The sequence below is a fragment of the Rhipicephalus microplus genome, chromosome 1 (assembly GCF_043290135.1).
Source record: "Rhipicephalus microplus isolate Deutch F79 chromosome 1, USDA_Rmic, whole genome shotgun sequence".
Classification (NCBI taxonomy): Eukaryota; Metazoa; Arthropoda; class Arachnida; order Ixodida; family Ixodidae; genus Rhipicephalus; species Rhipicephalus microplus.
The window spans coordinates 267,016,776-267,043,815 of record NC_134700.1 but is presented as its reverse complement, the minus strand read 5'-3'; the positions used below and the strand labels follow the sequence as shown (position 1 = coordinate 267,043,815).

Below are 27,040 nucleotides of genomic sequence, written 5' to 3'. Positions count from 1 at the left end.
ATAACAGTGGTAAAACTGCAAACATTTATTACTGCAACGGCGGAGCGGGCCAGCATCTAAGTCATCCTTGCAGCAAGAGCCACTGCCTCTCACCAACAGATGAACAATGGTGATAATTTATTCTTGAGCATGGCAATGGGTGGGAGTGGAGGAGGCAGTGCCTCAAGCTTGTCACCGGTGTAACCAATTCATAGCTTCTACTTTGTGGCTTGCTCCAGGTAGGAGATCAAGTCGGCCCGATCTTGCACCTTCTTAAGGCCAGCAAAGACCATCTTAGTGCCCGGAATGTACTTCTTGGGGTCCTCTAGGTAGATGAACAGCGTATCCTTGTTCCAGGTGATACCTAGATGAACAATGATGAAAGCTTTGTTAGTATCAATCGTGACTCATGACAGGGCACTGCCATGGAGTGCACATACCACATATTCTCAGTTAAAACAAGACAATGAAACAATGTACATCATAATGGGGTGCAGCTTACGTAATGGAAGTTTCTTTTTTTTTTTTTTTAAGGCGCCTTGGAACACTTTACCGAATAGCCATAAAATGAATTCACTAAGGAGATTACTGCTTTACGAATTTGTAGAATCTGTCCAGTAGGAGCACAGTTTCAAAGATTTGTCGCACGCTGCCCTTGCATTGTCTGCTCTCGTCTGCGGCAGCACCAGTAACAACAGAGCGTGCCATGCTCAAGTCAACTAATGGCGGTGACGAGCGATTTTTGAGCTTGTAATGTCATTTGTCGAGAGAAGCAATATTTAACTGACTTTGAGAACAAACTTATTGTGAGTTACATATCAAGTGCTGTGCTATAATATTTGGCTCGCATGTCCACGGGAGCCTCGACTATTGATCGGCAGGGTTTTCTGACCATGCTCAAAAAGTATTGCAGGGCCCCTTTAAAACTCTTGAAGCGACCAGTGACTCGTCCAACTGATCTCCACACTTAGCTTTGTTGTACGCGTCTGCTTGGCGCACGCTCTACTTTGTATGTGTGGAACACTTGTACATTTTATGGCGTGGGGGGGGGGGGGGGGGGACCTATGTGTTGACCCAAGTTCATGTTTTATTCAGCTTATGCACTCAGTGATCACTTATAATCACCTGGCATACACTTTATGCATTAATGGCTCCTGTTTAAAGATACTTTAAACAAACTAATGCAAACCCACATACCATTACGTTCATTTCGCATGAATCCATCTAAACCCTAGTTTAACAAGGCTTTTGTGCACACTAAAACAAAAAAGTGAATAAATAATTAAGTTCACTTTCAATGAACTTTAATTATCACCAGGGAACTGTGGAAAGGTATGCAACACATGCAAAGTGAGCCCACTACCAGTCTTTGCAAAATGTGCATGGTCATCAAAGCAAACAAACAATTAGATATACTTTTTTACGTTATCTTTATTTTTTTGATGAAAGATGCTGTTGAATAGCACCTCAAGTTGGGTTTTAAACAAGCAGACGTGACCTTCCATATTGACACAACATGTCGAACGCACATATATCACAGACATCACCTCATCTCCCAGTAGATTCCGGCATACCACAGGGTAGTGTTCTAGGTCCGCTGCTGTTTATAATTTATTGCAATGACATTGTTAATGCTATTACTGATCCGGTTAAAATAAGACTTTTTGCAGACTGCATTATTTTCACAGATGTACACTCGCCAGATGACCAGGTCGCTCTCGACACTGCCCTTAGCAATATTCTTTCGTGGTGTAACAAATGGGGCATGGTGCTCAATTTCGATAAATTTGTTTGCCTTCGAATTTCTAACAAGAAAAATCCCCTTCAGTTTTCCTATTCCTCGAAAAGCCAACCCTTAAAAGAAGTCAGTCAATACAAATACCTAGGTATAACGATAACAAATAAGTTGTCCTGGAATGCACACATTGCTGATGTTTCGTCATCGGCTTTCCGTAAACTGTGTCTTTTAAGGCACAAACTCAGAGACACCCCGTCGCAAGTGAAACTATTAGCTTATAACACTTTAATACGTCCAAAGCTTGAATACGCTTGTATTGTATGGGATCCGCATACTAAGTCTAACATATATTCCCTCGAAAAGATTCAAAGACGAGCAGTGCGTTTTATTTACTCAAAGTATGGTCGTGGTACATCAGTTACTGAACTAATGCGAGATAACGAATTCCAGACGCTACAATCGCGGCGCCAGCTTCTCCGTTTAAAATTCTTGGACTCACTAATTAACAATAAACTTGGGCTAGACCGAGCACATTACGTTACCCCAGTTTCGACCAGGCAAACTCGTCATTCTCATGTCCGATCTTCAACTCCGTATTTTGCGCGGACAGATTTATTTAAGTTTTCCTTTTTTCCGAGAACTGTAACAGAATGGAATAACTTGCCTTCTGATTTCCTCCAAACCTTCAATCTTGATGAACCCAATGTTTAATTCTGTGAATCTTGACCCCCCCCCCCCCCCCCCTCCCAATATCGCTTGATTTTTTTTGTTTTGATGTTTCTCTTCTACTCTCTCTTCTCCAACTCAGATTTATTTTAGTCAAGCTGTGTTACTCATGTACTGATTGCGTGCTTTCTTTGTTTCGATGTTTCTCTTCTACTCGCTCTCCTCTTACACAGATGTATTTTAGTGAAGCTGTGTCACTCATGTACTGATCTTGTGGTTGTGTTTGTGCCCCTCCTGCTTGAGCCTTTTTGGCCTGCAGTATTCCACAAATAAATAAATAAATAAAAATGTAACAAATTATTCTTTACATCGAACATTTGTAACGTCCCCTTGGCTATATTTTGGATATATAAAATATTCCACACATCCAATTGTATATATAACTCTATTGCGATCCCAGTCAGATTAAATATATCTGTGTTCAACTGTGGTTAAATCAAAGTTCAATATAATCTATGTACATATACATACGAAGAATTGGAAATGAGGTTCAGGGGTCTCAAAGGCTGAAGAAACGTCAAGCACGACTGCGCGGCAATGTTCAAGCTTAGCATAACAGTTCATTGAATTCTTTTAATTGAACTGTTTATGTCCCCACTGTTGCTTGATGCAATGATTATAGATTACAATGAAGCGGCTGTAAACTAACCGTTGTTGCTAGTAGATGCCTGCATACACGTGGCACGACTAAAGACGTGGGCAAGTTTTACCATTTAGTATATTTAGTAATCAACATTCACTCAAAAAATACCTATGAAATGTTGACCTTTGAGAGAAAAAAAAAAGGTCAGTGAATAAGTGTAGTGCAGTGTACTGTCCACCTGGAGGCTTGCAAAAAGGGTTCATCCTAAACTGAGGATGACTCAAGACGCGATGTAAAGAAAAATAACAGGTGTAACATTAAGAGACAAGAAGAGAGCTGAGTGGGTCAGAGAACAAGCCGGAGTTGAGGGTGTCATAGGTGAAATTAACAAGAAGAAATGGACACGGACCGGGCAGGTAGCACGAAGGCAGGATAACCGCTGGTCCTTCAGGGTAACTGAATGGATTCTCAGAGAAGGCAAACGCTCGAAGGGAAGATGGAAAGTTAGGTGGGCCGATTAGATGAAAAAGCTCAAAGGTATAATGTGGCAGCAGAAAGCACAAGAGCGGGTTCATTGGCAGATCATGGGAGAGGCCTTTGCCCTGCACTCTAGAGGTCGTGGTCAGACTAATGATGATTGTGATAAGTGTACTCTCCAAGTCGCACTATTTTCAAGTGATGCGATGTTGCTCCATCACAGAACTATGTTAATGAAATTCACCTTTGCTCTTGTTGGCATCTGTGTAGCTGAAGCCAGGAGATTGTCCCGTCTTGCGTCCGAAGAGACCATGCAGGTTTGGTCCGGTCTTATGCTTGCCGCCAGCTTCAACCGTGTGGCACTGCGCACACCGCTGCACAAAAATTTTCTTGCCCTTCTCAGGGTCACCCTTAGGGATATCGGCCATGGCCTGGAGAAAACAGAAGAAAGGAATCGCTTGTCTGCAGTTACAGAACAAGAAAAGGATCACGTCGTCATAGCGTGAACAGATCAATATCTCGCGTAGCTTCACAGCGGTCGACCATAATCGAGCATCGGTGTAACTAACTGGGACCATACTCCTTCACCCTCCCTCCAAATGAAGTCGGGAGCTGACGCAGTTCAGTGATTGTGCCTGCACGTTAACGCTTTCCGGACTCTCATTGAAACACTTGCACTGCAAACTTAACGCTGTAGTTATTTGCCAGTGAAACGTCCCGTTACTAGGATTGAAACGGTACCCGCCTAGCAATACACAGGAGCTTTGCAGAGAAGTAGTTCTCCGCGCCCAGTGCGGTCTCTTGTCAGTTTGCCGCACTTTCACCCCAAATCAGCGCTGTCTTAAGCAACGGAAATATTCAGAAGCGACCGAACAGTAGTGCCGCGGGGTAAAATACGAAAGACGGTGCGAGAGATCAATACATGCGTCATTAACAGTTATAGGTCAAAGTATATGCCACGTCCTTTGAAAACTCGAGGGCACCTGAAGCAGTACAGGTGACGCAAGCTTGCGCACGTCGATTACAGTACACTACTTGCACGAAACATCACGTTGCCTAGAACGACAGCTCTGCTCAGCCGGCAGTGAAAGCAGTTGCAACGGGTACGCGACCCGTTTCCTACGGGCGCTATAGTCACGGTCACCTTGTGCGGCAGGAGAAATATGCCGAGAAAAATCGCACACACCACAATCGGGAAGTCACGCGAAAGCCACAAAGCACCTCCACAGCGCGAACTACCGGGTTCGTCCGAGACCCGACAATAGAACCGATCACATGTGAAAGTAGTATGTTGAAATCTGATGCAAACTATCTTCCGGGGAAGCACATTTTTCATTCATTCGTTAGGCCTATCACTGACCTCCTACTGGCGATTAAACTCAAGGGTATACACATGAAAACCAGTTAACAGAATTAATCAGAAGTGACCAGCACAGCACTTATAACTTTGCGCGTTCTGGTTAAGTAAACTAAAAAAAAAATTAACACATCGATGAGCGGTACTCACCTCGCAAGGTTAACACGCTGTCGCTACCGCCGGAGTAATGCAAGGAAGGTGACCCACTGCCAGCCGGCAGATCAGGACACGCCACACTTGCGCACATTGCGCATGCGCGTGGAGCAAACGCACATGCGCAAAAAGCAGCAGGAAAGGAGGGGGTATTCTTCCACCGTGGGAAGGGCGTATCATCGGCTACGGCGTGTGATGACGCAAAAGATGACGCAAAAATGACGTGTAGACTCGCGCCCGTCGAGCACCTTCGTTTATCGTTTCGTTGCGTCAGAAACGAACCTGTGCAAGCGGTTCTCGGGCCACTCACAAAGGCCAACCACCTACTTACGTTTACGTAACGCAAATAAAGAGTAAGCAAAAAGGTACTTAATAGAGGGCCACGGGGCTCGATACCGTTTATTTCCCAGTGGTGTTAAAACGATCGTGCTTCAAAATGCTTTTTTTTTTTTCCTCTCTCCTGTGATAGTAAAAATTACACCGTATAAGAAGATACGTCAAGGAAACCAGTACACACACACACATGGACTAAGTGGGCTTTTTAATTTTTTTATTTTTTGTGTTTGTGGGATAGTTCTCGCGACATAATCATAGCAAGTTGTCCAGTATAATCAGGTTGTACAAAAACATTTTCTGTACTGTGGCATGAGGTTAGTTAAATAACCTTTACATGCACACCCTGGGAATCAACTGGGGGACCGGTGGCTTCGGTGCTTATGTTTCTTGTGTTTTTCTTTCTTGTGCTTCTTGGATTTCTTGTCCTTCCTAAAAAAAAAAAAAAGAAAGGTTCTTATCCAAAGCAACCAATATTGCTCTTGAGCAATGAAACAATTACCAGCTGAGCTGTAAAAGACACATCGTGAGAATTCAGGAACTTGAAACTATAAGAAAGTGGCAAGCAACTAAACCTACAAGGCAAATAAAACTTACCAAAAAAAGGTAATTTTATTTTGTGCATATTAGAGCCAACAAACTTACACATTCCAAGTTAAAACTTGTGTTTGGGTCGTAAACTACTTCCTCGTGTGCCAGTGTTACGGGGTTATTCAGAGCAAGCTCTACAAGCAAGCCACACACACAAGCAAGTGCATAAAAATACTGACTTGTGCTTCTTTCTGGAGCTCTCTTCTTTGTCTGTCCGGCAATCTTGTGTGGTGGCTGCATGGGAAATAAACTCCACACCTTCGGCCGGCCGTTTCCCACGAGTACAGAAATCACCCCTGGAAAATGAAACATTTCCAATCCCATTTCAATCAGCCAACTTATAACAAATCAAGCTTGCCTTGTACCAGTTCAACTGAAGCCAAACATGGCAAACATGGTAGTTCACTGAAATAAAGTACAAGCTATTATAAACTTTTATGACCTTTCTGGAAGCATTATGGGAGTTGATTTACAGCGAAATTTCATTCCTATCATTTTATTTTTTGTGCTTTACCAGTGCATTGGTTGGTGCTTTTTCCACATTAGGAGATCTGGCTAGTTGTGAATGGTGTACGATGAGAAAGGATAACGACAGCGCAAAAGAAATCTCTACACTATCCACGACTATAACAAAGGTACAAGTGATGTTGTCTACACTGCACTCTTTATTCATGTTAAAGCAATGAGCCGAAGATAGTAGTTTTGCGCAACATTTTATTCTATGCTTTTCCAAACAACCATGAGTAGTTATAGGTCTCAAAGCCAATTGGCTAGGTGCATGATTAAACACACAAGCCAGATGGCAGTAATGCAAAGTGAATGGCATACCTTGCATTGGTACCTACGCCTGAGACACGGTCTCCATCTCCATCGCCTTTGCTGCCATCACCCCTGCGCAGTGCTTCAGTCACCTCCTGGAAAAGTCGAACACAAAGCAGTGCGAGATTTCTGTTGTTGAGCTACAGCTTTGACTTGCCACACGGACGCTGTAAATCTCAGTCGTGGCAGACCCAAACGTGTGATGTGGGCACCAATTTCCATAAATATCCTGCACATAATGCGCTCCAGTGGTTCATGCATGTCTGTGTAGCAAGTCCATAAGAGGACTATAGGAAGGTTAAAAGCAGCATACCTTCTGAGGAATTGCTTTATGACTGGACCAAATGCACTACAGTAAAGTTCAAACAAGCCCACCCCCCCCCCCCACCCCTCCTCAGTGAGCGCTCCCTTTTTCGAGAGATTTGAAAGTGGGGAAACTGCCCCCCCCCCCCTTCAAATCTGATACAATTATCCCTCATCGTAAAGGGGACACTTGCTCAGTATTATAGGGTATATACTGGCAAACATCAGACCAAAGAACAGGTGAAAAAATATACAAAATGTCAAGCAGACCCAATGCTGAAAAAAAAACAAGGTAAATAACAAACATAACATAGAATAATTAGCAATGTGACAAGCAATTAATATAAAAATTTGCCTGCTCTTTATTCAGAAATGAGTAGCAAGAGAGGACTTCTAGTTTTGGGTGTAGTGTTACTGCCAAAGTACTGTTAATGCCATACCAGCCTTCCAGCTTGTTTAGTGGTAATGACAGTCTGCGATATGGCATTCAGATGCCTGCCCTATTCTGATCACCCATTGTTGCCCCCTGGACATTGTCAATAAATTGAACAGATGAAACGAGTCAGCATTTTCAAAGTGATGAAAAATGTGGCACTACTAATTACTACACATCACAACCAAACGAAATTTTCTCACCAAGAATTTATATACTTTTTAGACATTCAAATATGTGTTTTATGTCAAATAGATGTTGGTAACTTATACTAGCATGATTATTTTATGTCTGCTAATTCATCTCATAATAAATTATTAGGTTTGAAATTTAATTATTCATGTGAATGCAGCTTCTGTCAATCTAAAAAAAAAAGTTGTATATCTATATACAAATATGTTACTGCACTACACTGTTTCTGCAATTTTTAGTTTGTAAATCAGACAATGTTGTACCGCTCGAAAATCATAGAACACCAAATAATTCTAGTGCAGCCTCTGGTTAGTGGAATCATAGGAAGAAACATACAAAGCACTTACCGCTTTGCTCAGTGGCTGGTGTGTCGGTTTTGCTGGAGTGGCAAAGCCCCTATTGGATTTAAGATTACATAGGTTACTAACATTGAATGTTGGGCTAGTTCATGTAGCATTATTAGACATTTCACAGTGCAAAGTATGAGGACGACAATGAAAGACTGTATGTGTTTTTCTGTCATCCCCGTTCCTTGCACTGTGAAAGACAGAATTACATAGAATAAATACGGAGACATTTGCTTCTGCGCAGAGCACATGAAGAAGATCATGACTGCGAAATTACATCTTCGATTACCCGTTGCAGCAGCAACACTTTGGTGATGAGGAATGCAAGAATATATCTGTCTACTTTGACAAAACATGAATTAAAGATGCATGTGATCAATCATCACATTTAACTTGGAGCCCCCCACGTAGGCATTCTAGTGGTGCACCTGTTACTTCAATCAATTCCAGTTCAGTGCACCTGGCAACAAGACAACAACAGACTCACAATGCTGCCAGCATGGCTTCTTCTTCAGCTTTCTTGGCAGCTGCCACCTCACTCTCTCTCGATGTTGATGCAGCCTGTTGCTTCTCCTTGGCATACCACGTCAAGTCTTTGCCTTTTTGCCATCGTCCCACCGGTGCTCGAAGGGAGTGTCCTGTTCAGGGAACGGGAAGAGCTACATAAGTACAGCACACAGAGTGACACCACGTCTTCTATTCATGCTAATACACAGATATTATCCACAACACTATCAAATTCTTCAACCGAAGCAAACGTGAAAATGCACGAGTAGCACAGCCATAAAAACAGTTCGCGCTGCAACCTACAGCAATGTAACGGTGAGCTGCAAAGAAATTGAAACTTGCGCGTAACAGGCTACAGGCTTGAGAAAGAGGGTTTTCGGCAAGGTTCTGTTTGGAGAAAGAGAATCTTGCCAGAAAGAGAATCTGAGGATTGATGACGATTGATATGTGGGGTTTAACGTCCCAAAACCACCATATGATTATGAGAGACGCCGTAGTGGAGGACTCCGTAAATTTCGACCACCTGGGGTTCTTTAACGTGCGCCCAAATCTGAGCGTACGGGCATACAACATTTCCGCCTCCATCGTAAATGCAGCCGCCGCAGCCGGGATATGAACCCGCGACCTGCGGGTCAGCAGCCGAGTACCTTAACTAGACCACCACGGCGGAGCAAGAATTTGAAGGCGCAAGAACAACGAAGCGCAGAGAATTCGCAAAGAGCGTTCAGGTATTCAGCCCTGCGGCATTTTCTGAGTTATTAATCAAGCGCTCCAGACAAAATTGTGGATGCCTGCACAGGTCTTGCCACATTGATTGGATCACACGATTTGCACATTGCATAGTAAGAGCTACCTCTGAGGCCAGTGGTAAGCAAGTGCCAGCGTGAACAGCTGAATTTCATACGGTGAGCCAGCATTGAGACAAAAGTGTATTCCCTGCTGCAGATCTGGACGGAGTTCTCAGATAACGAGGGAATCCAATAAGTGGGCGAAACCATGCGGACTCCAGCCGCTCGTCACACTACGCATGCAAGGGCACCACTGGCAAAACTTACCCAGATAATTTTCCCGGTATTTGTCGTCCTTAACGTCTTCCCAGTTGAACTGGTCAGCACCTCCACGGGTACCGCCACGAACAGGGTGAAACATGTTCCCCAAATCTTCGTCGGCACGCTGAATTCCTTCCAAGCGACTGACGCTACTCGCCTCAAGGGAAGGACATCGTCTCGGAGGATTTAGGAGAGCCTTTAGCTTAGTGTAGATCTGCAAGTCAACTAAAGCAAGCAGCAATACGAATATGAATGCACTGGTTTATTATTCAAGCGATTTCAGATTTTCCCTCCAGCAATCTAACCACAACTACGATACCACAACAAACGCTGACCACAGCTGCAATCACAACGTACTTGGCTTGGCTACTTTACAAAACAGCAAAATCAAAACTACTTGAATAAAAAAAGAAATAAAACTTTCACAAATTTTAGTAGTCGCAGACAACCAAAAAAAAAGGGCCATAGTTTTTTTTTTAATTTCTTTCTATTAATGTATTGATCCTACCCTATCTTCTAAAGCTTTCTGCCATCTCTATGCTTTCTGCACCAGCGTGGTTTGCATAGCCCCCCAGATTACAAACGTTGCAAGCTTTTTGCACCTGCCTGTCCTGGCTTTGCACTGCCTCCTTGAATAACCCACCTTGACCAAGCAATGATGTCACGACTTCATGACGACGTCACAAGCCTTGACGCCACGAGTGCAGCATTCAGTGACGTACTCACGTGATGATCTTTTCGTCACATGTGTTGACGCCCCCCCCCCCCCCGGCGGTCAATTTTTGGCGTTTAATGCGCATCGAAGGCTTTCGCCTTAAAATCACTTGTCTTGCATTCAATGTGCCACAAAAGCATAGCCTTGGAAATTTGTCTAGGACTTCTACCATTTGTTTTGTCGAAGCTCAGCTCTAAAAAAACATAAATTAAGCAGAATTTTTATGCTTGCATAAACAAGTAGTTTTCCAGCTCAGCTAATTATTCTTCGCAATAGGATGGAAAGCTGGGCTGGTTGGTAATTCATAATTGTTCAGCGAACTGGGAGCGCGGGACGAATACACACACGAAGCAAAGAGGAGGCACACAGCACGAGCACTTACGAACAACCGAGAGCTGATTGATGGATTGATTTGCGGGGTTTAACGTCCCAAAACCACCATATGATGAGAGACGCCGTTGTGGAGGGCTCCGGAAATTTTGACCATCTGGGGTTCTTTAACGTGCACCCAAATATGAGTACACGGGCCTACAACATTTCCGCTTCTATCGGAAATGCAGCCACCACAGCCGGGCCCGCGACCTGCGGGTCAGCAGCCGAGTACCTTAGCCACTAGACCACCGTGGCGGGGCAAAACAACCGAGAGCTGTGTGCCCCCTCTTTGCTTCATGTGTGTGTTCCTCGTGCGCTCCCAGTTTCCTGCATAATTATTCTTCACCATTGCAGCAAAACAAAACACTGACTAGCATGAATAACATTTGCACTCTTCACTGCTGCCCTTGAAGGTATATTTCTAGACATTGAACATAAGCAGAATAAGTATTGCTGTATTCTATACTTCGTTACTGCACCTACAGTAAGCTAAAGAGGACAACTGCAACATGCAGTCAAACAATTATAAATTTCATTGAGATAGCTGTGTCATTTGTTGTCATGCAAGCAATGTTTGCCAATACGAGAAATACAGCTTAGACGATATTTGTCTCGGGCATCATCTTGTCTAACCGCACAAGTGAATATGGTGCCTCGATGACTGAATTATCGAATACATGCATGCTGAATACATGTAAAGATCCTATTCTCTCTACCTGCATGCTTCCATGTTACACGCATGCAGCATGGCTCTTATGTACGAGCTCGAGAAATTGCCTAGAAACTTTCAATGGTTGTGAAACCACATGACTTCTGGGACATGTACAGTCCCTACACGTGCATCTATCACTGCATTCAGCAGTAGGACTGTTCCAAATTGGGAAATTGGTGTTGGGACATGTACAGTCCCTACACGTGCATCTATCACTGCATTCAGCAGTAGGGCTGTTCCAAATTGGGAAATTGGTGTTCCAGAATATATCTGATTGTTGCAATGGCCTCAGCTTTCCATAGTGTGAACAACTAGAAATTTGTGAAAAGTAAATTTTAGGTTTTAAGCGAATTTGAATCAAATAGCAATTTGGTCAGAAAATTACAAATAGAATTCAAATAGTATATGTTACATATTATACAGAAATATGAGCATATTCGTCATCACCCAAAACAAAACATATGTAAATTTATTTTCGGTTCAAAAGAAGATGAGGCAACTTTGAATACCAGTAGGATTTGCCTTTCAGAATGTGCTTTAAAATTTACTACACTTAAGAGGATATAAGCCAGTAAAAAAGCTTCTAAACTTAAAAGATGATGAGTCTATGTGAGCGTAACATATCTTTATATGTTAGAGCAAGTGGGGCTTCGCGGCAGTGCGCATTTTTTCTGGATAACTGTAGTCAAGGTTTATTTCCCCTGCTCTGCAGTGCAACCAGCTTTACAAAGGGTTTCATGTGGAATAATGTACAACTAGCACTTCATTTTGAGTACTTCGAAATTTCTAATGATTCGAATACTCTAAAATTTGTCCAAATATTTGCACAAGCCCAGCTACAAAGAGCCTAGCTACAACGACATAATCTATGTCGCTGTAAATTCATTTTGGCACTGAAATGCTGGCAATATTTTAGTCTTGTCAGGGAGCACTTGCAGTTACTTCCGCCTATGTGCCCACATCGTCGAAATCAGTTCTGCCTCATGAACTTCAATAATAGACAATAAAGAAGTGTCTGATTCAATGGACAGAGCACATTTGACAAACTGATGTCAATAAAAACAAATTGAGCTTATGTTGGCACCCCAAGTACCATCTAAGAGCGCATGCCGATGGGTGATTTAGTATGTTATCATTTTCGTTATGATCTTGTCAAGAATTTCACAACTCTACACACACTGCCAAAGAACAAGACAGCATACACAGCAACAAAATGATAAATATGCTTTAATAGATGAATTGTGAAGTGTGAGAACCTAGATATAATTCCTTATATTTCATGTAGTGTCATCTCTTTTTAGTCAACCAGGCAAAGTGCTTTGCTTTGGCTAGTTTGACACTGTCTGTTGAACTGTCTTGTGCTGTCTTGTCCGTGTCCAAAGCTTTGCACTCCCGGGGTTCTTGATCAACGTCCATGCCCACATCAGAGTCAGACTCATCTTGGCTCATGGCTTCGTCATCATCAGAAGCAGTGGCTTCTTTATGCTTCGTACCGAGTCTGCAAAAGGTAAGCACAAAACAGACCTAAAGCTTAGTCTCAATTACATGTACTCAAACAAGTTTTGCTATCATCAAACACTAACATAAACCATGCTTGTCTTTCTCCGACAAACAAAAGTAAATCAAGCTGTGCAAGTGCAGCTTTTTCTGTAATCCCCCATTTTTGCATTGACAATGCAGTGTACTATTGTTTGCAGACAAAATAAAGTTTGATTAATTGATCAAAATGAAGCTGTAAATATAATGCAATGTGTGAGCTCTGGTACAAGTATTCATTCAACTGAACAGACAGGTGAGGGTAAACTGTGTGTCCAATAACAAATTAAAACATCCTCAATTTGTATGGTTTGACCACAGTTAGTTCACAGCTGTATCACTACAAAAAGCATGATCCAATGACAGCACTGTAAAAGAGGCATTTTCACACTCCAGTGTCAATGCACTTTAGGGGCAGACTTTCATATCAGGCATTTGTCCTTACTTATGTTAGCAATAAGTAGGGTTCAGTATCTCTCCTTCCACCTAGAAATCAAAAATTTAGTTTAATGCACAATGTGATTCCCACGCAGAGGGGCAGAAATATCAATCAACATTACCTAACATTGTGTGTTTACCAGTTTATCATCAAGGCCACAAAACTCTGACATTTGGGACATTAAAAAAAGCACAAGAAATTGTAGACAGTTTTCCCACATCACAGTTTTCAAGTATGAACTGTCCAAGTCGCACAATGCCAAACTGCACTGACAAACTAATGTAATGCGAGTGTTGTTTTCTCAAAGGGGCCATGACACCCAATTTTCAACCCCAACCTATGTTTTGAGGGTTAATAATTGTGCATTCACAAATGAACTAGCGAATTTTTAGTGCATTTATTGTGGCACTTAATTTATAATAGAATATTTTTATAAACACGCACGCAACATGAGAGCTGGGCGAGCCATGTCGTAACAAGCAGCTGGCTCAGCAGGCGTCTGCATTTCGGCAAACGATGCTTTTTCGTGGTCAGCTGTGTGTGAAATAGAGACACTTTAGTTTTCTTCAGCTTGGCAATGAATTTGTACGACTTGCAGTGACTTAAACCTTGGTAGCAGACAACGACTCCGCTCCTTCCTGCTCATGATATCACACACCCCCTGCAAAATGGCGGTCGCCGGCAGTGGGAGAGGTTCACGGCTGGAGACATCTAGGGCTTGTTTTGCAATGAAACATCCTTTTAGAGCTCACTTTTAATGTCTGTATAGGCATAATAGGCCCTGTTCTTCTATACTTAGCTGAAAATCACATATTACTAGGTGACCCTGTGATGGTCCCTTTATAAAGCAAGAACTCTGAAGCCTAAGCAGTGAGGTAATAAATTTTTTTATTTCTTTATTTTTCAACTTGCTCTCTAAGCACTGTATTCTGCAGCAGTTTCTAAGGCTTCAATAAAAAGAATTCCACATTGAATTTTTGTCCGTACAGCCCTTCAACAAAATGATATCAACCAACAATTTGAAAGACTTGACTGCATTTTTGTTCTCATTTTCTTTAAAGGTGAAAAAAAAAGAAAGAAGTAAAAATGTTTCACAACATGCGATACGAGCTCTCGGCAGACACAAGTGCTTTTAACCAACAGCTACACTCACTAAATTACTTAAGGGGGCAGACTGGTCTTAGACAATTTTTGTTTATTTCTTCAGTGATCTTGATCAAACTGCACAGTACTATGCAGTTTTTTCTGCTGATTTTAATTATTTAATTAGTTTTTCTATAACTCATCTTGCTCCTGAGATAACTTGACTTCACATCCTTTTGTTTAAGGCCTCCATATAAAAAAAGTGCTTAATTGAAAGTGATATTTGGGATATACTAACATAGACTAATGACTATGTATTGCAACTATGGAAGAGATTTTTGTTTTTAGGCCTTTCTTGGTTATTTTATAGCAAAATGAACTATTCATTTTCAAAAGCAGTTGGAATTGTGTTACAATTTTGATGAGTAATTAATTAAAAGGGCTTGTGCTCCAAATTCTGCTCCGATACTTGCACTCTACACACACACAGGTTTCGATTGCAAAAAAATTATTGTTGTATCTGCCCTGGCTGCTGAGATATTGAGGCCTCAAAATTGAACAGTCGTACATTTACTTTTTTGAGAAAAATGGAAAAACTGATAACACACAGCTTCTTCAAAAAGCGACAATCATGGTGTGCACGATTTTCAATCCTCATAAAGGTGCTCATAAATTCGTAGCAGAGCTTCTAACACAGGTTTAGGCAAATTTTAAAGAAGCCTCAAAGTCGGTTCCCCATTTTTTTTGCAAGTTCTGCATGTTAACAGTTCTGAGAATCTGGACAGTTAGAATGACATTGCAAGAAAATTACCACGTCTCAGTGTGTGAAAATTTGCAGAGAGATAGAAAAATACTTGCAGAAACCAAATACATCAATTTCAAAAAATGAATTTTTTGTCACTTTTTGGTCCCAAAGACCAGTCTGTCCCCTTAAGTGATGATGTCTGGATGCACAAACAAAGCAACCAAGGCTATCTGCACAGCCTAATGATAGCGTACCTCAATACAAAGAACTAAGACAGCACAACCCGACCAATTTCATCCATTCCTCCATGGTTGTAGCATGGTACACTTAAAATTACAGCTCTAATTTTCCGACGCACAAATTTTCGCACCAATCCTTCTTGTTTGCTTATTTCTTTCTTGGTTCTTTCTGTGACTATTTGGTTAGCAAACTTCACAAACCTGATGAATGCTGTTCTACAGTGCAGACCTGCCTCTTGAAAGCTGTACAAATATTACGAGGAATAACAAAGTTTTTGAGAACAGTCTACAAAAAATCAAGACGACTATGCTGTTTGACTTTTAAACAATTACATTTCTTGCATTGTATAGATGTACACACTGGCACCTGTGTACTGACTGGTGAGGTATCCGCTGTGTTAATTTGCTTTCACTGACCATTATTGCATTAAAACAAAATTCCAAGTAAAAATTCACCTCACAGTTTTTAATTCTAGCTCTAAATCTAAACCTTCACTATAGGAAATTACACAACAAGCTCACTTCCGACGTTTGCATGCAGTTTCTGTGGAAGTCAAGTAAAGTGACTTCAGAATACCCCATATGTAGGTATGGCAGTAGAAAAATAGAAACAATTGGATGATTCTGGTATCAAAAGAGAGAGATGTAAGCAATTACCTTTTTCGTTGTTCTTTATTGCTCAGGAATGCTGACAGCAAGTTTTCGTACAGACTTGTCATCGGTGGTAAAGTGTGAGAAGCCACATCCAGAAGCTGTTGCAGAAGAAAGCGCAGCGGTTGAGCCAATCGAACACTTTCTCTCAGCTTTTTCATATGTGTTTTTAGCTAAGCTACAATATTCAAACAGAGATCATGAACAAGCATTAGTGGCAAAGGGCTCTGTGAATCAAGCCAGTTATCTCTGACACCAAATGAACAAGACAACTCGTCTAGAGGGTGCTATCCAAATAAGCTAGATGACTTAGGACTAAAAAATAACAATCTAGAGAAACATCAAATAGGTAGTAAGGTTGGCTCACAAGGTGAGCTGGCACGTGAGCTCAAAATATAGTACGCACCTGGCGTACTTCTCGAAAGCCAGAAAGTCCCAGCCTGTGCTGTTCAGGGGCCTCGGTTGCCACAGCTGACCGGATCTCTTGAGCCACCAGAGCACCAAATGGTGTGGGAGGCACTACAGACTCCAGTTTTAGAGACTAAAAAAGGAAGACAATAAAAACATGTTTTAGCTATGAAGGAACGCCCATTAATTTCAAAGCAAAGATTCTACAAGATGCCAGGATTTGTTTGTGAATCCTCTTGCATTGAACAGATGCCTCAGAGATCTGTTCTCACAAAAAGTTTATAGTGACATGAAGTTATACATATTTTACTAAGTTTTTACATTGTAGTAGCATATGTCGACCTGTGTGAAGGCTTTTGCATGTTGTAATATTAATTGTAAGGGCTTAATGTCCCCAAAACCACTCGCATTTAATGTATTAATGATGAGGAGGGAAAAAATGAAGGGGAAAGCAAGGCAAAGGTGTGCAGGGGAACATTTTGAGGTAACAACAGGTGCACTAATCTGACGACTAAACAATCAGGACACAGCCATCAAGGGCATTGTTTGTAAGAGAAATTTAAGAATGCTGTCAAGAGCCCTCTGATTCACAGTGTTCAGTGTTACGCGATGAGCATTTTTTGAAGAGCTGCAGCGACAGCTGGCAACAACCTTTATGCTCTGCAGATGAGAGAACCATTTCTGTAAACAACTCGCACCAGAATGGCTAAGTTTCATTTTGAACAGCACACACATATGAGCGAAGTCGACGTCATCTTTTCACGACGAAGCTGTTTACGCTAGCCGTAATTTGTCTGAGCGGTCTGCCACAGAAAACTACCCTCATAATTGAGTATGCGCCGCGGAAATTGGGTAAGTCCCACTACTCACAACTGGTGCACTAAAAATGAAGCAGGCATCAGTTGGCTGAACAAATGGCTGCGAAGTTATGGCAGCAAACGGAAGACCCCTAGTATTTACTAAGAAATAATGCCAGGAAACGGGAAAGGCAACGGCAGCTGCGAGAAGACAAGCAATATGAGGTATGAGTCAATGAGTATGTGCCTGTAGATCTACAAGAGGGGCGAATTCTCAGTTTCTGTGCGAGTTCCGGTCTCAGGGGTTCGGACATCCACGCAGTGTCAATGACCGTCTGTGGTTTAACTCGAGCCTCTCTGTGCTGAGAGTTGTGGGGGTGCTGACACCCCCTGTAAAGTTGTTTGCGCCACGTGGCGCCCATGTTTCGCACAGAAGCCGTATTTCGGGGGTGACAAATATTGAGCGACAGGTGGCGTGTTCACGAGCGGTGATCACCGCTATCATCATTATGGTTGGTAGAGCGGTAGCGCGGGCGGTGACCCCTGGCAGAAGAGTTGAGAGTTGAGGCGGGCGAGAGAGTTGAGAGAGTCTCTTTTGGCGTGGGGCGGTGGCGCGGACGGTTGCTTCCAGCGGTGGGTCTACCGTGGACGGCACTGCAGACTGTCTGAGGTGGGCCCACGTGGTTAGTCAGGCGTTAGCGACACCGCCTTGTTTGTCATGTTGTTTACTATTGTGTAAGGATGTCCTCAGCGTGTTAATTACAATTGATGTACGATAATTTGGCTGATGATATCATCGTTCTAAAGCAGTGAAATGATTGTGTGTAGTATTGTTTGCTTGGTTTGTCCCGACCGCGTCTGCTGTGTCCGTTCACCCTAAGAGCGTGACGGTCTCGCCATTTCAAGATCCCACAGAGTCAACGTTTAGAAACAACCCAGCATCGCCTGCTTAAATCCTAGCAACGACCTAGAAGCAACAATATTCAGCTGAAGTGCATTTAAGAAATGAGACTCGGCACTCGAAATACAATTAAGTGACAGAACGCTGCCACTGCTTCCGTTGAGATGTCTGCTACAAGGTAGGTGACGGTGCATTCAACCAACGTCTTTACCACAGCAGCCCATGCAAGCCTTGAGGCTACGACACTACGTAACCATCACGCTAGCAGCAGTATACATAGGATGCCAAGCCAGACAGTGCCTTTGTACATTTATAGCTCAGTGGACGACAAGTGCCATCAGGGACTGGCTGGTTTACCAGTGACCTGACACACAAAGCATATACAATGACTAGTCTAGGCAAACCTTCTGGCTTGGTGTTGGGGGCTTTTAAAGAAAGCTCTTAATTTCACGAATTATTAGGAATGAGCAAGTATTAGAATTTTCGAATATTTTTTGAAAAGTGTTTGATATTAGATTCGATTCACAGCAAAATTTTACTATGCAAACTTACCAAAGACAACAGCAGTAACTGTTTGATTGACAATGACCCCTTCAAACTTTTGCAATATGCTTCACCCCATCACACAATCGTGTCGCAGCAAAGCTGCCTTTTACACTGTGCTGCAATATGGTAAGAGGAACTTCATCTAAAGATCTAAAAAAGTGCCACCTTTTTGCGCGACACCACGGGCCTCTACGATTGCAAATTTAATAACTCAAAATAAAGTTGGTTTCAATGTGAAAATGATAGATGCAACAGATGTGGGGGATCAATTAATGCTGTTTTGGACGTGAAATTTGGGCAGGAAGGTTGAAGGCCAAAGATTTTTTTAACACCCAAATTTACCACCTCCACCACTTGTGAGGAACTGGTTTATTCAGCCAGGCTCGAGCTAAATCACACTGGTAATAATATTTACAGATGATGAAGATGTACAGGTGATGATGATATCTAAAGAGAACGAAGAGTCATTCGCTTGTCGCGCTCACAATATTGACATCTCGGAGGTAGATTTGAAACTCTGGACTCGAAAGGAGCACACCCTTGTACACCACAAGTTCGGCTTTCACAGATGTTGAAAGAAGAAGAGAGGCTGAGGAAATAGCATATTTGCCTTTCACACGTGACCTGCCGTCGGCAACAGTTTGGTTACACCAAATCAAGTACATACCTACAATTAAGTTTTTTTTGCATAACCTCACTCTTGATAAGCTTCATCAACCTTGCCAAAAGAAACACTTTCATTTTGCCATCTCATTAGAGTAAGCTTACAAGTCCTCTCCAAATTTTTTGCAATTTCACTTCGAAGAGTTCAAAAATTTGATAAACATTCTAAAAATATTCAGTTCGATTTGCACTCAGACTTCAATATCCCGATTTGCTTCGCACACAAAATTTTGCTATTCCCACTGCTCTATTAATTAATGTACAAAATCAGAAGTACGCCTACTTATTTTTATTTCCACTAGATGCTGGGTGTAGTATTCAGATTTGCCACAACAGTGCACACTAGTGTGCAATATACATTTTCAAGCCCACGCAACAACATATCGGTCATGAGGTCCTACTGTATATATTAAGGCTTTCGAAGTTTATAAAATAGGGCATCTCAGAAAGTGCCACATTATTTCTGCATCTTCAGCTGAAGTGCATTTAAGGAATGAGGCTTGGCACTTGAAATGTGCTATTGCATATCTATAGTTTTTGTTTAGGGCTGTATGCTCACGACTCTTTGGTCAGCTGGACTGTAATAAAGCTGTGTAAAATAAGTTTTACTGAAATGGCCCACACTGCTTACAACAACATTTCTCATATGTAAATTACGCGCATGAAGATACTAGTTGGCAGTATTTGGAGAGAAGGATTGAATCTTGATACAGCCAAAATTTCTAGTGAGTACAGATTCACTGCATCAAGAGCAGGAGTGCTATGTACCTGATGTGCCATCGTAACTTCCTTTTCCTTGGTGTCATCTACCCAGGAATAGAGTTCCTATAACAAAGAAAAAAGAACATAAAAAAATAAGAATGATAATATAGGACAGCATACTACACTTTCACAAACACATGTGAAGTGCCTGCTGACACTTAAGGTCATTAGAGAATTGAGACAACAGTTAGTGGTGACTGCACTAAGCATTCAAACCACATTAAAAAACACATGCATTAGAAGCTATTCCACGCAGGAGACATGAGTTACAAAGATAAGTTGGGCTATCTTTTTTTCTTAGCCAAGTCAGATGAAACCGCAAATATTTGATCACTTTCCTGATGTGGATTTAACTATTTTGTTACAGTAGTTACAAGGCTCAAGTAAATCCAGAGACAATTAGCAATCAGATTTTTTTGTTTTCCAAAACAGTGAGATATATAAATCTAACATGGCTTCAATTTCATTATCACATGGATGTATGCTAACATGGACAAGGAGGAAAAATCCAAAAGTAAACTTGAAATGGATGGCTCAGTGAAGTTCAGTGTTTGCAATGAACTATTAAAGGGCCCCTAAACAACCACCGATAAATTTTACCATTTCAATTAAACATGTGCATTGAGTTCAGAATGCTGTCACAATTAGCAATGGCAAATGCAGCAGTGCTGCGACCCGTGGGTGCAGCCCAAAATAAAAATGAAGAACAATCCTTTGTCCTTTCAACATCCCCAGTGCTGGCCGCCACGACAACACTTTCGTCTTTTCACGTCAGGAACGGAAAGAACATGCTTGTCTGCTCGCAGGTACAGATATTGGACACTCTTCACTGAGGAGGATCACTTGGCCAGAAGTAGAAACAGGATGACAAAAGGAGTGTACCGCAAAGAGAGTGGGGGCCACTTTGGGATCATCAAACGTGTGTAATTCCATTATTATGGCACCATTTCAAAAAAATTCTTGTGGCTACATTTTCATTGAAGACTTGTGCGTGACTACAACACCACTACTAATTTCAACCTCTGAGCAGTTAAGGGGTCCTTTAAAACTGAAGTAGTAGTAGCATTTGAAGCTGTAAATGCTGCACCTGCTCTTTGCTGAGAAAGCAGAGCCGCTGCAAGGCATCACCAGAGTCTGAGCCACTGGGCAGAAACGTGGCTGCTCTGACTGGCTGGCATTCGGCAGGGACATCATTGGTCTGTACAGAGTCCTTGATCCTTGGCTCAAACAGGAGCACTGCAGCGGCAACACAGAGCGAAAGACGGTGAGGATTGCAGACCAAGAGCAGGTCATCACAGTGGGCAACAAAAGCATTACATTCACTCCGCTATTTGCAGAGCAACTCACTTGAGTTGTTGCTGCAGAATGCTGCCACTGCTTCCGTTGAGACGTCCGCTACAAGGCAGGTGACGGTGCATTCAAGCTCCCACAGTACTGCACAAAAAGGCAGTACACACAAGTGAATTCCAGGGGTCAAACATGATCAAATTGCTTTCGTCCCCGACACATTCTTAATTATTTGATTCAGAGCTGTTTCGCATTTTCCACTGCGCATTTCAATTAATCTGAATTCATGCAAACTGCTCAGTCTTGCACCACATGACAGTTTGAGCTATACTAGTACAGTGCAAGATGTTTGTTTCCAACAGCTTTATCAAGAAAGTGGTACTGACAAGAAAAGTTTCAATTCTCGTTTACTATCGTCCAATCAAAGGACAAGCCTTGAAGAGAACAATCTATAACAGCTCAGGTAATGGCCCACCTGTGAGGCAGATGATGTCCCACACAATCAGCTTTACTTCTGTGCATGTTGTGAGGAGGTGAGAGGAGGCGCCTTGACCAAAACACAGTTCCCTGCGAGTACAGATTGACATTTCAACAAGGGCAATCACTGTAGCTCAAACTTGAGTAAAGCAATATACAATATTGCTTTTGCCTCCAAATAGAGGTCTTACATCTGATATATAAAACATGTCACCTACAGTATCCACAGCATGCCTGTGGCCAGTGCACACAGACATGGTTATCACTTGCCACAATCCTTGTGGACGAAGCCACGGTCGCTATTGACGTGATCATGTATGGCGACAATGAAACTTCAAAAACAGAGGTGCATCCAACACTTATGGAGTTATTCATCCTGCATGCAGCAACAGCAGCAGACAAAACCACTGCTAACGCAATCGTTGCTATACTCGGCGACAACTTATACCGATATGGAAATGAAGGCTACGAAGGCAAGGCATCCACACATTCTTGTTGCTCTGCAAGTACTAGCAGGCAACTTGTGGCCGGCGAGTTCGCATCGTCAACACGTTTACACAATTATATACACGTAAATGTGAATAGGAGAAACATTTCGATGGTTCAGTGTAATTTCTGGTGCCATATGACCGGTATATATATATGTTCTTTTAGAGCAGCAGGCATGTGCTTCGCTTCTGTAGCTTCCACAGTGCTGCCAAAAAAAAGTTATTGAATATAGCAACGACGTAGTTTTGAAGGCACTTGCACGGCAAGCACACAGTTTGAAAACAGAACTACTGTTAGCTGCAACTGCTGTGCACAAAGCCTCAATGACTAACAGCCCGATTATAGACAGCGACAAACGATGCCAATTACACAGCTCCAATTGTAGGTGGCTAATGTAGCAGTAGATTAAAGATGATAAAGCCATAAAAAACACGGAAGTTTTTTGGCACTTCTGTCATTTATTTATGACCATGGTTCAGAAATCCTCAAGTGAAGTATTGACACCTGTGTTCGTAGCAGCCAGCTATGCCATCCTAACTGGTCTGTCTGTCTGTGTCCCAGACAGACATACAGGAATTCTTTTGATGGGCACAATAGCTTTGTGCGTATATCATAGTATGAAAACCGATTTTGCTAGCTTTTGTAGGAATGAAATTTTGGCCGCTAAGAATATTTTTTGCTCCTCCTTTACACTCATATATCCGAGATTTTACTGTATCTTTAACTTGGAACACTTTGTTGAACCTTACTGAATTCTATACAGAGCAAGTAAACAAAACAGTAGTAAAGCATGGTATAGTAAACAGTAGTTTGCCATCCACTGTAGTGCTGCCAAACATCTGCATAACATGGCCATAAAATATAAACTTGCAGGCGATCATGAACGAATCTCTCAGTGCCTTTACAGAGAAAGATGAAACAAGTATTCTCACTCATCTCTTATTCATGGTCTACACTAGTGCAATTAAAATGCAAACAATGCAACTATTTTTAATGCTCTGCATCACATACTTGGGAACAAATCTTTCATTCACATTTCTTTCTTTTATCAGATGACTACTCAATCATTCAAGTAGCCAATAAATCTATTAAAACTGGTAGCAGAAGGAGTGGCATTATCTGTGTGGCAAATAATACCTCATATTATCTTACTTTATAAAACATATAGAAAAGAAGTGGCTGACAGATAACCAGATCTCACAAAGCCAAAACTGGCCTGAAGTTGGCTACGAGACTGGCCACCAAAAATAAGAGAAAGCAGAGAGGACGACAGAGAGAGAGAGAGCCGAGGCGAGGTATGTAGGTACAGCCCAAAGACTGCCGGTGACACTCACGTGATGCTAGAAGGGCACTGAGGGTGGGCCAATGCAGCCCTCAGGGCACAGTCCTCAGACCAGAGTGTTGCTGATCGGCCAAAGCCGACTGCCAGCAGTGAGCCATCTTGGGAAATGGAGCCCTTGCCAGCTACAAAGCCTCTGAAGGACCCCGAGCCAATGCAGTTCCACGAGCTCACATGCACTGCCGACGAAAAGGAGGAAGAGGCAACACGGTAAGCAAGCCTGATGTAGCAGCAACCTTTAGAAGCGGGCTAAGGAAATGCTTTTTACCCCAGTACCCTGCCCACACAATTACAAAGTGGCTACCGTATTTACTCGATTTTACCGCGCACCCGATTTCCACGACGAAAAAAAAAAAGAAAAAAAAACTTAAGACATCGATTGCAACGCGCACCCATTTTTCTCGCTGGCCCGCACGATCACACCACTCGAAAAAACGGCTCCTTTCGGGAGCGTCTTCCATTTAAATATGAGGTACGGCGAAGCTTGTGCCCATCTGACGTGTAACAGAGCATTGCCGTCACTGTATTTTTACCGTGGACCGATGTCAGCACGTGAACTTGCTTCGCCCCCTTCTTCTCGACAGTTGTGGTGCCAGGCATGTCAAAGTAAAGAGGCGTCTGATCGGCATTCCAGATTTGCCCAAGCAGGTAGCCGTTGTTGTGCCGCAAGTTTAGGACGAACCTCTGAAAATTGTGAAGCTTTTCATCGTACTCCTCCGCAAAACTTTTCGCATATGCCCGGACGCCTTCGAAGGGAAAAGCTTTTCCTCTTCATAAAGTTAGTTAGCCAGCACCTGCTCGCTTCAAACTTGCTCCGCATCAGCCCTTTTTCTATTCTAAGGCTAACTGCATAGCCCGCACTTGGAGCAGTTCTGTCGTCACGGGCCGACGTGTTGCTCGCTGCTCAAGCACATACTCGCCGAGCAGCTCTTTAAATTGCGGAAACCGACCTTGCTGTGGTCCACTGAAGCCTTTGCGTGAAGCTTTGCTGTCGACAATCTTCTGCTTTTGTTTCCGCCAGTCCCGCACGCACGTTTCGGGAACTCCAAACGACCGCGATGAAGCCCGATTTACGTCCGTTTCGGCACACGCGATGACTTTTCTTTTAAAAGCGGCACTGTGGTGCACTCGTCGAGTTTTTGGAGTCGGCCCTTCCATGCCGTCGATGCTAATGCACACCAAATGACAAACTCCTCAGCACACGTACGAAGTGCCGCACATGGGAAACACATAGGCAGAAATGGCCGACGCGCCATGCCGACACACGTAGGGGGCGGCCATTTCGGAATGCCGATGGCAATAGAACGACCGTATTCATTTTTTTTTTTCGTACTCGATTCTAACGCGCATGCAATTTATGAACTCGCTTAACCGGAAAAAAGGTGCACGTTAGATTCGAGTAATTACGGTATTTTGCAATGTCCTAAAGCGACACATAAAGTATCAAAGGCATTAAGCGGTCAAAAACTGGCAACAGCGTGAAACATAAAAAAATGACAGAGACAGACAAAACACTTGATTAGTCTCCGTCACTGCCCTGCATTTTGCGCTGTTTTTCATTTGCTTTATTATGAGTCAACTGGCCTAAAAAAGCACTCTAGCACTTATGTGGTGGTAGTTCCAGCTCAGCTTTCATGACATCCTTTTACCATTCTGCCCACAAAATTTGTTGTAGGCAGAATAAAAAATCTTCTTTTCTTGCTTTCTTTTTGTCAGTGGTGTTCTAATCCTCCTCTGCCGTAGCAAAAAATGGCTGCCTTATTTGAAATTGTATGTTTTTTTCTTAAATTCACACAAAAGTATCACAGTAACATTTTATGTAACACATAAAAACAGACTAATTCTGCTTTGCAGGTATTACTATTGGGCTGAGACATTATCCTCATGTCACATTGCCACACGATAATGAAACGGTATGCACCTTGGCTCTGCAAAGCGGCTGCTGGCCCATCAGGAACTGCTACCTCATTCTGTGGTGCCCAGAGACGAAACTTGCGGTCGTCACCTGTTGTGAGGGCAAGGAAGGTGCCGCCACTGCTTTCGCTGCCCGGATTATACAGCTGCAGGTCTTTCAGGGGGCCATTGTGCGGTGCGTAGACACTTGTGTCCAGGACAAAGCTGTCAAGGATAGAGCGGGGATGGCAGGAACAGGCTTTACAGAGGGCCCGTGGAGACCTCACAGGGGTGCATTGTGCATTCGCTCCTCTCATCAAGGGACAACAAAAACAGAAAGTTCCCCTTCTAGAGAATGGCAATGAACACATAACTTATCAATAAAAAAGGGATTTCAAGTGCATAGTAGTCGAAGGCTAATGCTCACGGGCAAGCACATGTGGGAAGATTCAAAGGTAACAGTTGCCATGCACCACGAATTGACTGTAGCAACAATCAAACCAACCCCCCCCCCCCCCAAAAAAAAAGCAAACACGCAGCAAACTACAAAACAATTCCTTGAACCAATATACACCAATTGGAGAAAAGTTGTCCGTAGTAAAGAAGACAATTCCTCAAGCCACATGCCACATTTTGGTAGCACACTGATAAGTGCAGGTTTCCGTGCCTACAGAGGATTTCTCAAAAATAATTTTTCAGATTTAGTTGAGCCAGTGTTACTGAAACAGAACAAAAACACATTGATCCGGAACACCAGGCACGGAGATTTCGACGTGTAATTTATTAGTCAAACTTTGAGTGTGATTTTATCCACTATTAATAAATTTATTACAGTAAATTTAATGATATTAGAGTCTCTGGCGCAGAGTTTATAAAACATATGATGGTGAATTTAGCAATATTAGAGCTCTTGAAATAAAATTTATCAAGATAAAATGATTCATTGTTTCACTTCAGTGTCCCTTTATGTTTTTCAAAACACCAGATGGTCAAAATTTTCAGAGCTTTCTACTATGGCATCCCTCATAACCATATTGTGGCTTTGGGACGTAAAACACAAACAATTATTATTAATATTATCATTATTATAACACAAACCAACTCACTTCTGGAGCACATGGTCAAAACGCCAGAACTTCAGGCGAGTCTCAGGGCCTAAGTTGCCATCAGCCCAGTGCTCGACGGTGACGAGCCAGTCATCAGCAAGGGCAGCGAGGACCACCTCTGTGTTGACAATGCCGCCCTCGCGTTCTTGGGTCATGTAGTTCTGGCCCACCACGTCCAGCTGCAGGGATCGTGCATACATTTTTATTCACGCCAACCTGGTGCATCAATTCATTCATACTGTAGAAAATGCAGTCATGTGACACATTTTTTGTTAGGTATGTCCAGTATCATT

At 42.6% G+C, this 27,040-nt stretch overlaps 3 protein-coding genes across 4 annotated transcripts in view; all 3 read right to left on the bottom strand.

Moving 5' to 3' along the window:
- Position 1: 1 nt before the first annotated feature.
- LOC119187542 (cytochrome c) lies at positions 2 to 5,149 on the bottom strand. Its single transcript, XM_037435686.2, has 3 exons — positions 5,011 to 5,149; positions 3,748 to 3,934; positions 2 to 343 (listed from the first exon to the last, which is right to left on the bottom strand). The coding sequence occupies exons 2-3, from the start codon at positions 3,929 to 3,931 to the stop codon at positions 198 to 200; spliced, it is 330 nt and encodes a 109-aa protein (XP_037291583.1). The 5' UTR covers positions 3,932 to 3,934; positions 5,011 to 5,149; the 3' UTR covers positions 2 to 197.
- Positions 5,150 to 5,537: 388 nt separating this feature from the next.
- On the bottom strand, positions 5,538 to 9,904 carry LOC119187523 (multiple myeloma tumor-associated protein 2). The gene is made up of 6 exons (XM_037435665.2): positions 9,594 to 9,904; positions 8,519 to 8,669; positions 8,032 to 8,080; positions 6,766 to 6,851; positions 6,117 to 6,233; positions 5,538 to 5,778 (listed from the first exon to the last, which is right to left on the bottom strand). The coding sequence occupies exons 1-6, from the start codon at positions 9,685 to 9,687 to the stop codon at positions 5,700 to 5,702; spliced, it is 576 nt and encodes a 191-aa protein (XP_037291562.1). The 5' UTR covers positions 9,688 to 9,904; the 3' UTR covers positions 5,538 to 5,699.
- Positions 9,905 to 12,597: 2,693 nt separating this feature from the next.
- Positions 12,598 to 27,040, bottom strand: part of l(2)05287 (WD repeat-containing protein l(2)05287) — a 32,741-nt gene continuing 18,298 nt past the window's right edge. For both annotated transcript variants that reach the window (XM_075894190.1, XM_075894191.1), the window contains exons 10-19: positions 26,748 to 26,926; positions 25,670 to 25,866; positions 23,744 to 23,927; positions 21,919 to 22,010; positions 21,504 to 21,590; positions 21,244 to 21,392; positions 20,163 to 20,219; positions 16,486 to 16,620; positions 16,086 to 16,180; positions 12,598 to 12,884 (exon numbers count right to left, since the gene is read on the bottom strand). In XM_075894190.1, coding sequence (XP_075750305.1) covers positions 12,674 to 12,884; positions 16,086 to 16,180; positions 16,486 to 16,620; positions 20,163 to 20,219; positions 21,244 to 21,392; positions 21,504 to 21,590; positions 21,919 to 22,010; positions 23,744 to 23,927; positions 25,670 to 25,866; positions 26,748 to 26,926 — 1,386 coding nt within the window. In that variant the 3' untranslated portion in view covers positions 12,598 to 12,673. The remainder of the gene's footprint in view (positions 12,885 to 16,085; positions 16,181 to 16,485; positions 16,621 to 20,162; positions 20,220 to 21,243; positions 21,393 to 21,503; positions 21,591 to 21,918; positions 22,011 to 23,743; positions 23,928 to 25,669; positions 25,867 to 26,747; positions 26,927 to 27,040) is intronic.